The 15,218-nt window shown below is 41.6% G+C and overlaps 1 protein-coding gene across 1 annotated transcript; it reads right to left on the bottom strand.

The window, feature by feature from the left end:
- Positions 1-531: 531 nt before the first annotated feature.
- LOC119741809 (mitochondrial amidoxime-reducing component 1-like) lies at positions 532-13,977 on the bottom strand. The gene is made up of 7 exons (XM_038217708.1): positions 13,470-13,977; positions 8,945-9,130; positions 7,212-7,389; positions 5,886-6,026; positions 5,216-5,280; positions 4,152-4,226; positions 532-1,029 (listed from the first exon to the last, which is right to left on the bottom strand). Exons 1-7 carry the CDS (start codon positions 13,718-13,720, stop codon positions 900-902), a joined length of 1,026 nt encoding a protein of 341 aa, XP_038073636.1. The 5' UTR covers positions 13,721-13,977; the 3' UTR covers positions 532-899.
- Positions 13,978-15,218: the final 1,241 nt, after the last annotated feature.

Below are 15,218 nucleotides of genomic sequence, written 5' to 3'. Positions count from 1 at the left end.
TGAATTCCCAGACTCCCCTTCCATTGCAAAAGCATTGTGCCGGCCACTGTACAAAGCAACTGCCCCATGATGGATCTTAACAATAGCTAGCACAATAGTTTCGCCATTAAGGGGGGCCTCCGTGACAGTACAGTTACATTGTTTGAAATGCAGTCACATCTGTATGCGATTTCAATCAATTTGTTGAACCATGGACCCGTGGTCAGATTTTTTTTTTTTAGCGGGTGTTCTTAGCTAACATTTTTCTTCAAAATTGTTCAATGGATATACATGAAACTTGCGCCAAATATGTCCAACATACCAGCCTGTAACATATCTCATTTGCACTATTTTTTGATAAATGCTACATATCTTTTAAAGTTTTCTTTAATTTGGGTCCAGATCATTCCGACTCACCTTGTATACAAGTTGATGATTATTTGCTCTTTTCACGCTCCGCCATTGGGCATGCACAGCCTCGATCTGGCAACTTTACACAATCAAAATAGCCGGTTCAGCGATCTGAACCCCGACACAGGAATCACTGGACCGGCTATATTTATTGTGTAAAGTTGCCAGATCGAGGCTCTGCATGCCCATGGCGGAAGTGTGAAAAGAGTGAACTACAATATTTTAAATTTACATTAATTATAAAAATAACTTTCATTTAATTGCACTTTAAATTAGTGATTTCTTTAAATATGACTTAAATTGAATACTCACTGGAAGACTTTAAAGTATTACAAAATGTCTACCTATAATGACTTCAATTTCACTTGTTTTTGCATGTTGAAAATTATATTGAAAATACATATATTTTTTGTCCATTTCTCATTGCATCAATAAGAGTTTGCTTTTGCAAATTGTTATTCACAGAATAGATTTTATTTCTACCAATTTTCTTTACTGCGGCCTTGAATTTACACCGCTGCATACACGGTGTCGCCTACCTGGACTGTACCAAACACGTCATATGCGACGTTTGATCCAAAGATTGGGGCAACACCCAGCGTCTTGCTGTCTGGGTCTGACTTGTCCAACATGCGATACCTGAGGAAAAAAACACATCCAATGATAATAAGTATTGTGGCGAGTCCAAAGAGGGCGCGCTAGCGGCTGCGGGCCCCTATATAAGAGGCCGCGGGGCAGTTGCTAGAAGGAGACGTACATGTAGACGCAGACGGAGACACAGCCCTCATCAGAGCTCACACTATTACGCGCGCTGACGGCGTGCTGGGTGGTGCGGTGGAGTCAGGCTGGCATAAGGAGGCACGGAGTCCGCGGAGGCTACTGGAGGCGGAGCGATGTACAGCTATCTGCCCATTGTAGGATGGAGCCGGGAGTGTGCGCTCACCTACCCGCTACCTCAAAGAAGGATCGCGACCGAAAACGCCGGTCGAGGGCCGGGATGGTGGAAGCGGAATACACCCAGGAACGCTATCTAGAGGCGTACGGTTCACGGGATTCAGAGGCTATCCCCAGCCAGGCATCGCCGTGCTGCCCAGCACTGCCTTACCGTAGCGGCTAATGCGAGGCTACCCGTAGAGATGATTGAGAGGCTCAGAGCCCAATCACTTATTAGAGGCTAACATCATAATTTAACGAGAGGTCCATCATATGACATTGATTCTGTGTAAATAAATCAATCAGTAATTGAGGTCATTGACTGTTGTGTACTTAATTGTCTGTCCTTGTCCATCTTGGAGGTTGAGGGGCGTGGGTGAGTGCCGCTACGCGTATAGGGCGGTATATTTCCATCCAAACGGGCCTGCATTCTCGGCTGCTGGGGTATTGATCCTAAGCTAGGTTGTCTGGGTAAAGGGACTACGGATCGGGTCACAGATATTCCCGCCACAGTATGCATATAATGGTTCATCATTGTTCATGGCAGTCTATGGAATTAACAGCCACTTTCAGCACATCAAGCATCCATGATATGAGTGCAGATTTGGCCATTATTTATGCAAAACAAGACTGCGTCTTCTATCGGGTCTTCGGTAACCCATTTTGTATTACCAAAACATGGCAGCCAATTGACCAATCAACAACTTTCTAAAACAACAAATTTCTAAAATCAACTACGATTGGCTGGTACACAGAATGGCATAAAATGTGCATGTTTGGACATATCAGGCTTGTGCGCCGTTGAACAGTGGAACTCAGACTAGATGCATGGTTAAATTTTTTCCACATGGATCTAAGGACGATAAAGAACTTACATGTTTAATAAAACGTATGTTCAGAAAAGGCAAAAAAAGGGTAAGGGAAGAGCAGGGGCAAAATGTTGGCACAGGTCGGGTTTTCCAGGGAAAAGTTGGCCTGTTATGGGGTAGGGGAGGAGTTTGGAGGGTTGGACAGAGCAAAGTGGAACTGGGAATGTTTTGGGTAGGGCAATAAAGTCAAGGGGTTAGGTGCGAGGGGTTGGCAGGAGGGGGCGATGAGACAACAAGGGTCTGGAAGGGGCAGGGTAAAGAGGTTGGGAGAATTCCACTGGGCAGAATAGGATTGGGACTCTTGGGAGGTGCAGATGGGCATTAAATGCAACTAAAACACGACTCTGTTCCGCTAATTATCTTTCAGTTTTTCTAGCTTTGCTGAACAGATTAACAATCATATACAGGGCGAGTCAAAAAAAGCGAAACCCAAACCCCCAAAATTATATTTCAAATTGAAAAAGATATGTAGCACCCAAAACAATAATGAATAAAAACTACTGAAATTGGTCAATCCATTCAAAGAATATTACCATTAAAACAATGACTCTCAGGCCCAAAAAAAACAAGTTTTTGGTTTCTGGTATGGAGCTTGCCCCAAAAGTGGTGCGGCGACGCGGCTTTTTTTTTTAACTTTTTTTTTTCTTCAAATGTCAGCTGATGACTGCAAATGGTACCCGACTAAATTTAGTGCAAAATGTATGGGAGCCCTCAGAGGCCACATAAAGCTTATACTCGATCGTAACCCCATCTAAAAACACGTTAAAATTGTGCAGCAGCAGGATTCCAGTCAAACCAGTGAGTTTGACGGTTTTGAGACATCATCTTACATTGAAAAAAAAAACTTTTAAATTTTGCCGACGCGCATGGCTACGGCAACACGCATGCTGACCAGAAACCAGAGCCTTTTTTTTTGGCCTAAAACCTGTCTCATCCAAAAAAATGCGATTTCAAGAATCGTCGTCACAACAATTGTCTTCAAATATCACCAGCGATAAATTCTCAGTTTAAACGTTAAAAATATTCAACAAAGTAAGACTTTTGAAGGCCCGTCTTTTTAAAAAAGTAGATTTTATACGTCATATTGTTTGCCTAAACAGGGTTGTTAATAATAATATAGATATTGTGTACTACAGCTGGTGACGGTTGTTGAGACAAGTATTCTGAGTCATTTTGTTTGTTGCTCCAAACAGTCAAAACACACAATAAATAGCTTTTTTTTTGGACGAGACAGATTTTAGGGTCATTGCATTCAAATGGTGATATTCTTTGAACGGATTGAGCAATTTCAGTAATTTTTTTCATCTAAAAGTAGCTTATGAAATTGGCTTTCCAGTCATTATTATTGTCGGTGCTACATATTTTTTAAAATTTGAAATATATTTTTGGGGGTTTGGGTTCCGCTTTTTTGATTCACCCTGTAGCTTTTTGTCTGTCATGCCATTTTCTATTGAAGGTCAGCGGTAGCAAACTTGGGATGGGGAAGATTTTAAATTCTGAAAAGTTTGAGAATTCTACACTGTTTGAAACCACCTTATAACTTATGGTCTTCCTGACTCTACAAGAACTGGTTTAAAGGAAAATATTACATATTAACCCCAACAGAACTCAACCCATCGAACCCCAACGGAATGTTTTGTTGGAATCTGTCAGGATGGGTACAGTACCCCTAAACTGACAGTCCTTTACATTGGGTTGGGCACACCTCCAGAATCAAAGTCAGAAATATGTGTGCATATATGTGCGTTTCCCATGTGGTGTTGGAATTTGCCAGGATGGGTATGGTTCCTATAGTAAATCATGCCAGGGAGTCTAATCACGTAGAGGGATGTAAAAAAAAGTCCAAGTTTTGTCTTGACAGTTTTTGCAGTAAATTTTTATTTGGTTTAAGACTGCTACCTGTGTTGAAACTTCAAGGAAAACAAAAATTGGTTTTGGCAAGATATTCTGTATACTCACTTTCTAAGAGTTGTCAGTGGTTCATTGTCACTTCTGTACATGCCAGTCTCATTATCAACTGTTGTCAATTTACACCTGAAACCCAAACAAATGTCAGAGACCTTTTGAATGACTAGACATGCTAGAACGGCGAAGCCGCCATGGCTCGCTGTTGAAGGCAGGAAGGGAGGCTGAAGGTAGGGTTGGGGATGGGCATGATGGAAGGGGATCAGGATTCTCGTTGATGTGCCAGGGTGTAGGGGTCAGTTTTTAAATGTCAACATAAAAAGTCAACAGATGACCTAATAAATACATGTGTATATAGGTTAGCCGTCACTGCGTTATGGGGAAGTTTTCCATTGCTAGGGTAATTAGGACCCAGTTGTGGAGCCTTTTTGCAGCCCCCACAGCGTCTTCGGGTCCTCATACTTGTATTACCATGGGAGAACTTTCGTGTAGTCCCCACAAATGCAGAACAAGAATGGATATACATGTACATGTAGACACAGCACAATCACCACATGCCCCAAACCTTACCCCATCCACGACCCGCCCCCCCCCCTCCCCCACCCACCCCAACCCCCTACCCACACCCATCCCATCCTCCCCCTACCCATCCCCACCCCATCACCTACACATCCCCACCCCACCCAAACTCCAATCATTATCTTATCATTATATCACCGTGTCAAAATTGAATACAATTGTTTTAAACGAAAGGATGTCTTCTGTCTTTAAATTAAGCTGTTCCACATGCCCAGAATACCAGTTACCCTTTTGCACAAACTTGGCCCAGTCAGGTTTTGACCCTTGATGGAATAACAACAAATGCTCAGTCATCCGTGGCCACAGACGCACAATCAAGGTATCACTGGAAAGAGGACATAAATTTTAACTCTAAATAATCTCGTCCTTTGTACCACTGTTTTGAAATTTAAGGCATTTACTAGATTGTGATCAATACAAAATGAGGCAATTCCTTATTGATGAAAATGTGACTTTTCAGGGGAGGTCCTGCTGTACTCAATTAAAACTTTTCTTTTTAATGAATTGGAAATATTTGTTGACAAAAACTAGTCTCTGACCTTCCACAGCCATGCGTCCTGCGTAAGGTCACTGTGTCTCCAATCCTGATGTGTTTCCACAGGTCCTGTGTGGGTTTGAAACATAGAGCTATATTAAATTACTAGAGCGCTAAACTCCTCATTCTTGCGCACGGAGACGCTTTAAAGTCACTCTGGGCGCAGACATTTTGAATTTATGTGCGTGTTTGTAGAACAAAATCAAAATAGATGGATTGAATTTTAAAAGTGTACTCTAAATGCAACGCGCAATACGCAAACAACTTAAGCGCGTCATGACGGTTAAAAAAACGTCACGGTGAAAAGCATCTAATTAGTTCTCGATGAAGATACACATGTATACGTACCACCCCACAGCCCCACTTTTGAGAAGCAATTGACTCCTTTGCCTGGCTTGATTTGCACAGTGCATTGTGATTTGAATTTGGTGCTGGTTCCTAGGGTGGAGTAGGGCCTACGAAACATGGTGCCTACGGCCTATGAAACACTTAATCCGGGCCTGTCCGTGACCACTCGTGGGAGTTCCATGTTGGGGACACACTGCGTGCCTCTGGTATGAAGTTCACACAACAGATTTTATTCTAAATGATCACAAAACACTGATGTTTGACATTGTATTTGACGAAGAACATGCCATAAAGGATAAACAAAGGACACGCCCGTCAGAATGTACCTCATCAAACGCATTGGCTCCAGACACCACAAGGTTTGGTCGGAAGTTCCTCATGGTGATGGGCTTTTCCAGGTGTGAATTCAGGTCATCCAAAGAGGCTTGAGTCACCACTAACAACGGAGCCAAATCCTGGTAACCCCTCTGTAAAGGGGGAAAAAGAAAAAAAAGAAAAGCTTTACAATGCAACATATTTTTGTGAAAATATTCACACCCTTACTGTATTTTTGACACCTCAAAGGCATTTTGGCTGTGATGTCATGTGCACGAATGTCACTATTAGAGTTGTAAACAAGTCAATCAAAAGTCAATCGCAAGTCAATTCACATGTCAGTTCAGAAGCAACAAGAGATTGATCAAGGACATAGCAATGCAGATCATTAAATAGCTTGTATGTGAGTTGACTAGGGAATGGACGACTTGTGGTGACTTGGGACAGACTCTGCACTACAGGCACATACTCTCAGCATTCTATTCTGTGCCAATTATAAGGCATAGACGAAGCTCTTCAAAACTGTTTGTACACAAATTATAAAGTCGGGGGGGGGGGGGAATACTTTACCGCATTTGACACTACGTGTAGGTGGTGCTCTTTGTTTCCTGAACTCATTTCTTTTTTTATTCAAACTATCGTTTGATATTAATAATAATAATTTGGGAGGCTAATCATCCTTACTCGCAGCTGGGATGCTGAATTGCGAAGGACGCGGCTACAACGTGGTCAGGCCGCTGGCATGTTTATTTAAGGCGTCTATGGCTGCCGGCCACATCGACCCATACATGACCACAGAGCACAGCCTGAGATCGAAAGTGTTTGATATTTCCAGAGGGAGGAAAACCGGAGGGCCCGGAGAAAACCCTCGTGGCACAGGAGAGAACCAACACACAACTCTACTCACATGTGATCCACGGCCAGGCCAGGATCCGCGGCCAGGATTTGAACCGTGGTTACCTTGGTAAGAGGCAAGCGCTTTACGCACAAGCCACCCATGCCAGCCATGCCACTTTATTCAGTAAATGAATTGTGCATGTTGATGTTTATACTTTTTTTGGGGGGGGAGGGTTGGGTGGAAGGTAGCCATGTGCCTCTCAACCCTTGTCACGACCAATGGACCCGTGTGAAAGTTCTATTCTTGCGCTCCAATCAACTGTCCGGCCCCCAACCCTCACATTTTGATTTTGCAGGTGCTGAGTGACGGGAAAAAACTTCTGGCTACCTTTTCAAGGAAAATTTTTAATTACCCCCCCCCCAAAAAAAACACCCTGGATACGATACTGCTGAAACTCAATCGATTTTAGAGACCTCCCCTCAGCATTTCAGTCTCTCACCAGTTCATCTTTGGAAGCAAACTTCTTCCCCCACATGGAATGCACGGTGGGCTTCCTGAGCTTAGTTCGACCCTCCTTGTAGTAGACCAGTTTGTGGTTGGGCTTCTTGAGGTAGGTACTCAGCCAGGTTTCGGCCTCTTGGCCGCAGTCCAGCCCTTCTGCGTCTACTCCCCAGACCCTGCATGGTGATGACATGATCATGTAGCAATTTTTGGGGGAGCAACACTCCAAACAACTTTTCATTGATGATTCGATCAGAACTGTTTTCCTTTTGACAGACATCCTGCCATGTTTGAAAATCAGGCCCTCTAGTAACGAGGGATGAGCTTGTCAATTTAAAAAAAAAATCTGAAAATTGGATGAAAAGTCTGATTTCAGACAAAATTTTGAAAAATCTCATGCCTGTCTAACTATCGATTTGTGTATTTTCAGGTCCATCCACTCAGCGAGCAGTTTGCAGCAATTTCCATTTTGTTTTCATTTTCCAATTTCCATTTGTCAATTTTCATGATCATTTTTCATTTTACAACTGTTTCTTGACAGTTTCCCCAAAATCAACAGCTGAAAAGGTTTCGTTGATGAAGATGAGTTTCAATCTTGTTGGAGAGTTCAAATACAGATTTCAAGATAGATACAGAAATCTCAGATACTAAATTCTGAGATCAAAAATGTTTACAGTAATAAATCTTGCATTTATAGAGAATTACCAACCAACTGCTTTTTCAAAAGGTTGCAGGTTTAAATCCAACTTAGCTCAATTTCTGTGTTTACTATACATCTATTTATGTTCCTCTATTGCCTGTTGCCTCAAAGTGAAGGGCACTTAAGTGCACCTAAGAAAATGGCAGAAGAAAACCTAATAATTTTTCTTTCATAGAGGGTAAAATTTTGAACCCTACAGGGTGGTGCAAAAAGACGGAAACCCACTTTTGACAGACATTTTAACCTACTTACTTTGAACTTTTGGTTTTTTTATATAATGTACATGTAGTGAAAAAAAATCTTTAAAAAATTGCAAGAATGGTGTTATCATGCTAATTTGAATACAATTAAGTCACCAAAATCACTGTTGTCCACATGCAAGTCTAGTGTAGTGTTTATTTGTCTTCAAATCAAGCTCCGGAGCTCAGTCAAGCTGTAATGCCAATGTCAAGAGTAATGCCATCCGTGGACAAACAGGTTTGGCACATGAATTTTTTAAAGTACATATCTCAGAGACAAAATATGCATTTGGGCAATTCCACGGTTACTCACGTTACATTTTTGATGTACTTTTGAGTTTCCTTGGGCTGTAATTACCTTACTGAAAAGGTTTAATAACTGTTATCCCCATGGTAGATAGAGTAGACCTAAACCTACCTAATCACCAAAGATGACATCCAGAAAAATGTGTTATGTATCATAAACAAGACGCACAAAATCGGTTACTCACGTTACGAAAATGTAACTTATGGGGATTTTGAAACCTAATCCTCAGCTTCTGCTTTGGAAGATATTTCGGCCCCTAATGTGACCTTGGGGACTCCAGTTCAATAATAAGGCCTAAATTCAGATTAAATATTTAAATTTCGTTCCACTTTTGAGGAAATTAATGATTCGGAAACCAGATATGACAAATTACGCCTGAGACAAAACTGAGGTTTTGGAGAAAAAAAACTTCATAGATTCATCTCAGGACACGAGCCTTTCAAATCAATTATCAACATTTTTTTTACACATTTGTAGAGTCTTACCTAAATGCCCTGACAGGGTTGTCAGACTTTGCAGTGTCTGAGAGGCTAATGCTCAAAGGCTCCATGCCTGGCGCATCCAGACTAAGGCACTCTCCGTCTTCTGAGATTCGCGGTTGAATCAGGGCCAGAGAAGGCTCCTGCCCCAGGTTAATCGTCCTGTTAGCATCGCTCAGAACCGCAAAATACCTGATTAATGAAAACATGGACAAATCGAGGAAACAGTCAATCACAAATCAATCACAAGTTAAAGCGTGAGTCCTGGGACTCCAGTTGCTTAATTATCACCTTTCATTTGAATATTTGTCACTTCTGTGGAATGTTGTGTCACTTATGCAATAAAAGGTGGCATAATTAGACTTATTCTAAGGCCCCCCCCAAAAAAAATCTCCGGTTTCAGGTATGCGCGCATCGCCGTAGCCATGCGCATCGGCAAAATTTAAAAAAAAAATTCAATGTAAGATGATATCTCAAAACCGCCAAACTGGTTTGACTGGAATCCTGCTGCTGCACAATTTTAACGTGTTTTTAGATGGGGCTACGATCGAGTATAAGCTTTATGTGGCCTCTCTGGGCTCCAATACATTTTGCACTAAATTTAGTCGGGAACCATTTGCAGTCATCAGCCTACATTTGAAGGGAAAAAAATGAAAAAAAAAAAAAGCTGCGTCGCCGCATCACTCTTGGGGCAAGCTCCATGCCAGAAAGAGAATTTTTTTTTGTTGGCCTAAGGTGCAGAACCATCATATTTAAAATCATATTGGTTGGAAAAAAATCATTGTCCTATCTTGGCAAAATTGTGTCTATCAGCAAATATGCTGCAACAACGTCTGCTTGGAACAGCGCCCCCAATAGAAAGATGGTGTCAACTTAGCCCTCCAAATCCCCCCCCCCTTCCCAATTTGATTTTGCAGTGGCCAGGTGACAAAAAAAAATTCTGGCCTCATTATTCCAGCATGGATGGTCTGGTGACTTGGACCCGGCCTCCTCTGACTGGTCTAGATCTGCCAAACATGGTAAAAAAAGAAACATTTGCAGTGATTGTTGGATTTTTGAATCAATTGATTGGTTTATATCATATGATAAAGGCAAGGTAAAATAATTAACTTGGATAACACTGCACTGCTGGCAGTGGCGGATCCAGCAAGGGGGGGGGGGGCAGCATTTACAGAAAAGGGGGGGGGGCAAAATGGAGGTGAAACATATATTTGTTCATGTTGGGTGAAAATTTGTCTTTGAAGTGATTAAAGGAAAGATGTATACAGACGCCACTTCTTTGGTTGTGTACAAAGTCTATGGAGTGTCAAGAACATTTTTAAAGTATTTCCTAACAAAGTTGGAAATGTTGCTCAGTCCCAAATTCATGTCTTAATTTTCAACATTTTGCAACGACTGACCTTTATCGAGATGATAATTGATATATGAAGAAAAAAGTGGTGTCAGGTTGCAACATTCTTTCCTGATTAAATAACCAGTAAAAGGCAGAAGAAACAGGGGAAAAAAGAAAGAAATACATGTACACACTTTCAAAAAAAAGAAGAAGCGAAAAATAGGGAGTGGGCTGGGCCCGGCTGCACCCCCTCTAGATCCGCTACTAAATGATTGTATAACAAATTATGCTGGCAGACATGATTACTTGTATTAGACCAAACTTGCTTGGGTCATTATCAGTGTCCAAGCCCCTGAGCCTGTTTAAAACGTCGTAGGCCTACTTGTTTAAAACCAATGTTTGTACTCGTAGGCCTACTTGTTTCAAACCGGCCAAGCATATACCGGTATTTATTAAGGAAATAAATGTGTGCTCCGGAGGTTTTATCACTCTGTTTAAGACCGCTTAGAGTCTGGGTGCTGATAAGTACCCGAGCCGGAGCGAGGGTAATTATCAGCACCCCAGACTCTAAGCGGTCTTAAACAGAGTGATAAATACCGACCGAGCACACATTTATTCCCATTCATAAATACCTTTTTCGGTAAAAAAAATCAAATAATTCGTTCAAACAAATCCCGGTTTTGTTCAACAAGTTCACTTCATGCTTTTTGAAACATCCCTCTAACAAAATAATGGAGTGTTCAGCTGGCGAGTAAGATGTAAACAACCCTTTTATGGAGATTGACGTGCGCGTAGCATGTTCTGCGCGATGTCGCGCAGAAACGCACCTGGGGCGTTGCGTTTTGAATTTAGAACTTTAAATTCTGACTCGCTGGTAGTGTTGCGCACGCCTACGTGAGGATTGTGAACGTTCAACCAATGAAATGGTAAGAGGCACTGGATTTTTAGGAGTCCACATTTTATGTGACACTGGAAAAGTGTTTAAGACCAGCTAGCCATGTCTTTATCATCCGTTTAAGACCGGCCACGTGACGGGCTCTCGACCAATAGGAATAGCTAAACTGTCCTTACACAAATGGTATTAAACAAGTACGTTCAAAACCACCACTTTTGGATCGGGCCATTATTGCGTCCAGGCTCCAACGCACTTGTTTAAAACCAGCCAAGCACATATTTATTCCTAATCACAAATACCATGGAGTCATAAATTCAATTTTATAATGATTCTGTTCAACGAAAACCCCTCTAAGTGTAACAATAAATTATCACAGTAAATGATACCTGTCGGTGACTGCTCTATGTTCCGACAACCAACACATAAGATTGTGTTACTCCCAGTTATGTTTAGGGGTAGGGTTAGGAATAGGAATATGTGCAGTCGGCAGTGTTTGAGCAAAGGCTTTGACCCTCAAGGCCAAGGCCAAGGCTAAGGCTTTGACCCTCAAGCCTCAAGGCCAAGGCCAAGGCTTAACCCTCAAGGCCAAGGCCCTGTTTTATGAAATGACCACTGATATAGAACTAATTATAGTCACATGAGTGACACATCATCACGTAAGGGTGGATCCAGAACACAATTTGGGGGGGGGGGCAAAGAAATTTTGGTCCCCCCCCCCCAAAAAAAGTGGGTCAAAAAATTACGGCTTGGGCTTCGGGGCCCGCTTAAGGGCCCCGAAAAAATTTTGGATTCAAGATGCTCTGTGGTGCGATTTGAGGCAATTTCTGACCATTTTAACCAATGTTTTTTTTAGGAAAAGATGGTGGTGTACTCATTGCCTGCCTTTATTACGACATCATATAAAAAAAAAATGGTTTCGGTTTTTTTTTGTGGGGGGGGGGGGGGGGGGCATGGCCCCTTTTGGCCCCCCTGGATCCGCCCTTATCATCACGAATTGCTTGTTACGAAGAAGCAATCAACATGCTCACATAGGCCTACACCGTTTTATGACTGCACTATATCTATTAAAGTATAAATTCAGGTCTTCAATATGGTTTAACTAAACAAAATTATGATTTACTTCTATATTGACACACAATTCTCCAAGTGTAACAAATGGGAGATCCAAGAAACTGATTTGGGAAATCTTTATTTGCTGGCCCAACATGGTCAGAAATATCAGCATTATCTAAAACAGATACATGCAAATCTTTAGCACTTATCAGGGAGACATATACAACCAATCAGATCTATTCCATAGTTATATGCAATTAAAGTGATCATCTCATTAGCCCCACAAGTGTACAGAATATTTTTGCAGCAAATCTACTACAATGGTAACAAAATGTGACGCTACAATAAAGTGGAAGTGTGCCCAACACACAAATCTATAGGATGCTTCCCTCCTCCATGGTAATACGATTAAAATGGTAACAGCAAAATTTCGAACAGATTTATCTGGAAAATGCAAAAATCTATGGGGCCTTGAAGAGCCTTGACTCAAAATTGCAATGCCCTGAACCCTCAAGGTCAAGGCCAAGGCTTTTGCCCTCAAGCCTCGAGGCCAAGGCCAAGGCCCTAAAATCCAGCCTTAAGGCAGCCTTAAGGCCAAGGCCCAGCATCAAGGCACTACATCACTGGCAGTCAGAAGTCGGAACATAGGGGTTTCAGAACATAGGGTTGTCGGCACATACAGGGCGAGTAAAGAAAACGAAACCCAAATGTCGGGACTATTGTTTTATTGAAGTTCTGCATATGGCACTTTCAAAATCTAGGGTATGAAAGCCCAATTCATAAGCTTTCTTTTAGTACAAAACTCATTCAAATCACTCATGTACTTGTCAAGTTACGGAATTTTAAACACAAACACCGTTTTAAGGTTCTGTCCACGGATCACACAAAGGGTGAGCGTTCTTTCAGCAAAACGAAAACAATTCAGACACATCCCTATGTGATTTCTTTTTGTTTTGCTGAAAGAGCACTGAACTTTTTGTGATCCGTGCTGGATAGAACCTTAAAACGGTGGTTGTGTTTAAATTCCGTAACTTGAAAAGTACATGAGTGATTTGAATGATTCTTGTACCTTTTAGTTTTAGTACAACTTGTAGTTGTACTAGTAAAAGAAAGCTTATGAATTAGGTTTTCATATATATCTTAGATTTTGAAAATGCTACATGTACTTCAGTAAAACATTGGTCCCAACATTTGGGTTTCGTTTTTTTTTTTTACTCACCCTGTGTATAGCCTATAGGAGTGTAACATACCTGTCATACAAACCGTTGCTGTACAGCCCAGCAGGTGTGCACTCTGCACTTGACACCTGATGTCCCCGACATGACTTGACCGGATGGATCCAAATCTCACTCAGTTTGCCCACCGGTTTGAACACTGGTTTGGGGGTCCTTCTGAACCACCAGACGACACCTGCAATTGTAGCTAGGCCCACAGCGCCGGCAATCACCAATCGTTGGTGCGTTGTGGTCAAACCTAGGGATTCAATCTGAGACAACAACATGTTTGTACTTTTGTAGCCCGTGGTTTAACCGCGACCTGTACTGTGTGCATGAATGTTCATTTGAGCATTTGAGTATGGTGTACTATAAAGGACACCTATCTGTTATCGTCGTGCGTGTGGGGAGCTCCGTCGTGCCTGTGAGCGCTACGCCCGGCAAAGGACGTTCACGCCGCTAGTCGAGTCAGGTGGCTTACTAGACCCAATTTTTGACAAGATCGTGACCGACTGGTCCAAAGTATTAAACTTGGCAGATATTGTTACATTAGTTAGAGAGACACTCTTGGAAAAAATGGTCCGGTTAACTTATTCTTTATGATGGGACTCGTACTGTACATGACCGAACAAAGCGCGGGTAATTCAAAGCGCGTGCTCCCATGCGTGCAAGCACTGTGCGATTGATATTCCCTGCCGTTCATTTTAGGCAGTGTAACATTGTCACGCAGCAATTTTCACCAGCGTATTCTTTAAATTTGCAACTTTTCAAACTGTATCATTTTAAATTTTAATTTCATTATACCGTTGTCAATGTTGGACGATTTACAGTCTAAGCAAACGGGGTATCAAACAACATTCCCCAAAGGTTTATATAAATGACGTTAGCATAAAACGATCAGATTCAAAATCATGACCCCTCCAATTAGTGTGGAGTTTCTTTTTAGGCGGTGTTTATTTCGGGGAATAATTTATGGCCCACTGTGTGTCTGATCGGTTTGGAAATTGCAACCTCTTTAGCCGCGTGCTAAACAGACAGATCATTACGTAACAATGACAACTACAATGGTGTATTCTCAAACTACAAAGAGGCAAAATGCAAAACAAACAATTCAAAAAGGCAGGCGCGTGGGCATCTCCTGTTTGTATGTGGACAGATACAGATTTCAACCTCCGAATAATTAAGTTAACATTAAACGGATATCATGAAGATGAAAGATATTTTTGTTGTCGATTGGTTTGCCAACACTGCCCTTTCCTCTATCTTTTTGTGCAACATCTCAAAATCGGACCTATAATCCTTTCGCTGTTTCCATTTTGTGAAAGAAATTTGTTCCCAATTAAAAAAAAAATGTTTGTGAAATAATATCGACAAGTCAAGCAACAAAGGTACGTTGTCATCCTAATTTCTTGAGAAATGACAATGTAAAGACTAAAACAACATTAACGATTAAATAGGAAAGTCAAGGAGCATACAAACAACAAATGAAGGTCCCTTTTCAGAGGTTTGCAGATGCCCCAAATCGGGGGAAAATAGTGTTTTTTTGTTGAAACGAAACATACAAATTTAAATTTTGGTAGGTTCAAACGCAAATGCAATTCCGTGATAAAATAACACGGATAGTCAAAAATGAGAAGACTTTCCAAGATTATGATACCTCCTCAGACCATGGAGGAAGGCTCAGACTTAAAGGGAAGATACAACATTTGCAAACATCACAAAACGAAATGATCAAATTATCACGAAATACCTTACTGGATTGTTAGGGAATGACACTCTAAAGCA

Source organism: Patiria miniata, unplaced genomic scaffold (assembly GCF_015706575.1).
Source record: "Patiria miniata isolate m_02_andy unplaced genomic scaffold, ASM1570657v1 HiC_scaffold_5, whole genome shotgun sequence".
NCBI classification, from domain to species: Eukaryota; Metazoa; Echinodermata; class Asteroidea; order Valvatida; family Asterinidae; genus Patiria; species Patiria miniata.
This window is presented reverse-complemented; position numbering and strand designations above follow the sequence as displayed.

Excerpts from the sequence above, each read along its gene's own strand:
- LOC119741809 (XM_038217708.1), bottom strand. The coding sequence starts at position 13,720 with ATGTTGTTGTCTCAGATTGAATCCCTAGGTTTGACCACAACGCACCAA. Across the intron at positions 5,281-5,885 it reads GAGCCAATGCGTTTGATGAG|GACCTGTGGAAACACATCAG; the intron begins GTACATTCTGAC and ends AAACCCACACAG. Across the intron at positions 4,227-5,215 it reads AGGACGCATGGCTGTGGAAG|GTGTAAATTGACAACAGTTG; the intron begins GTCAGAGACTAG and ends TTTGGGTTTCAG.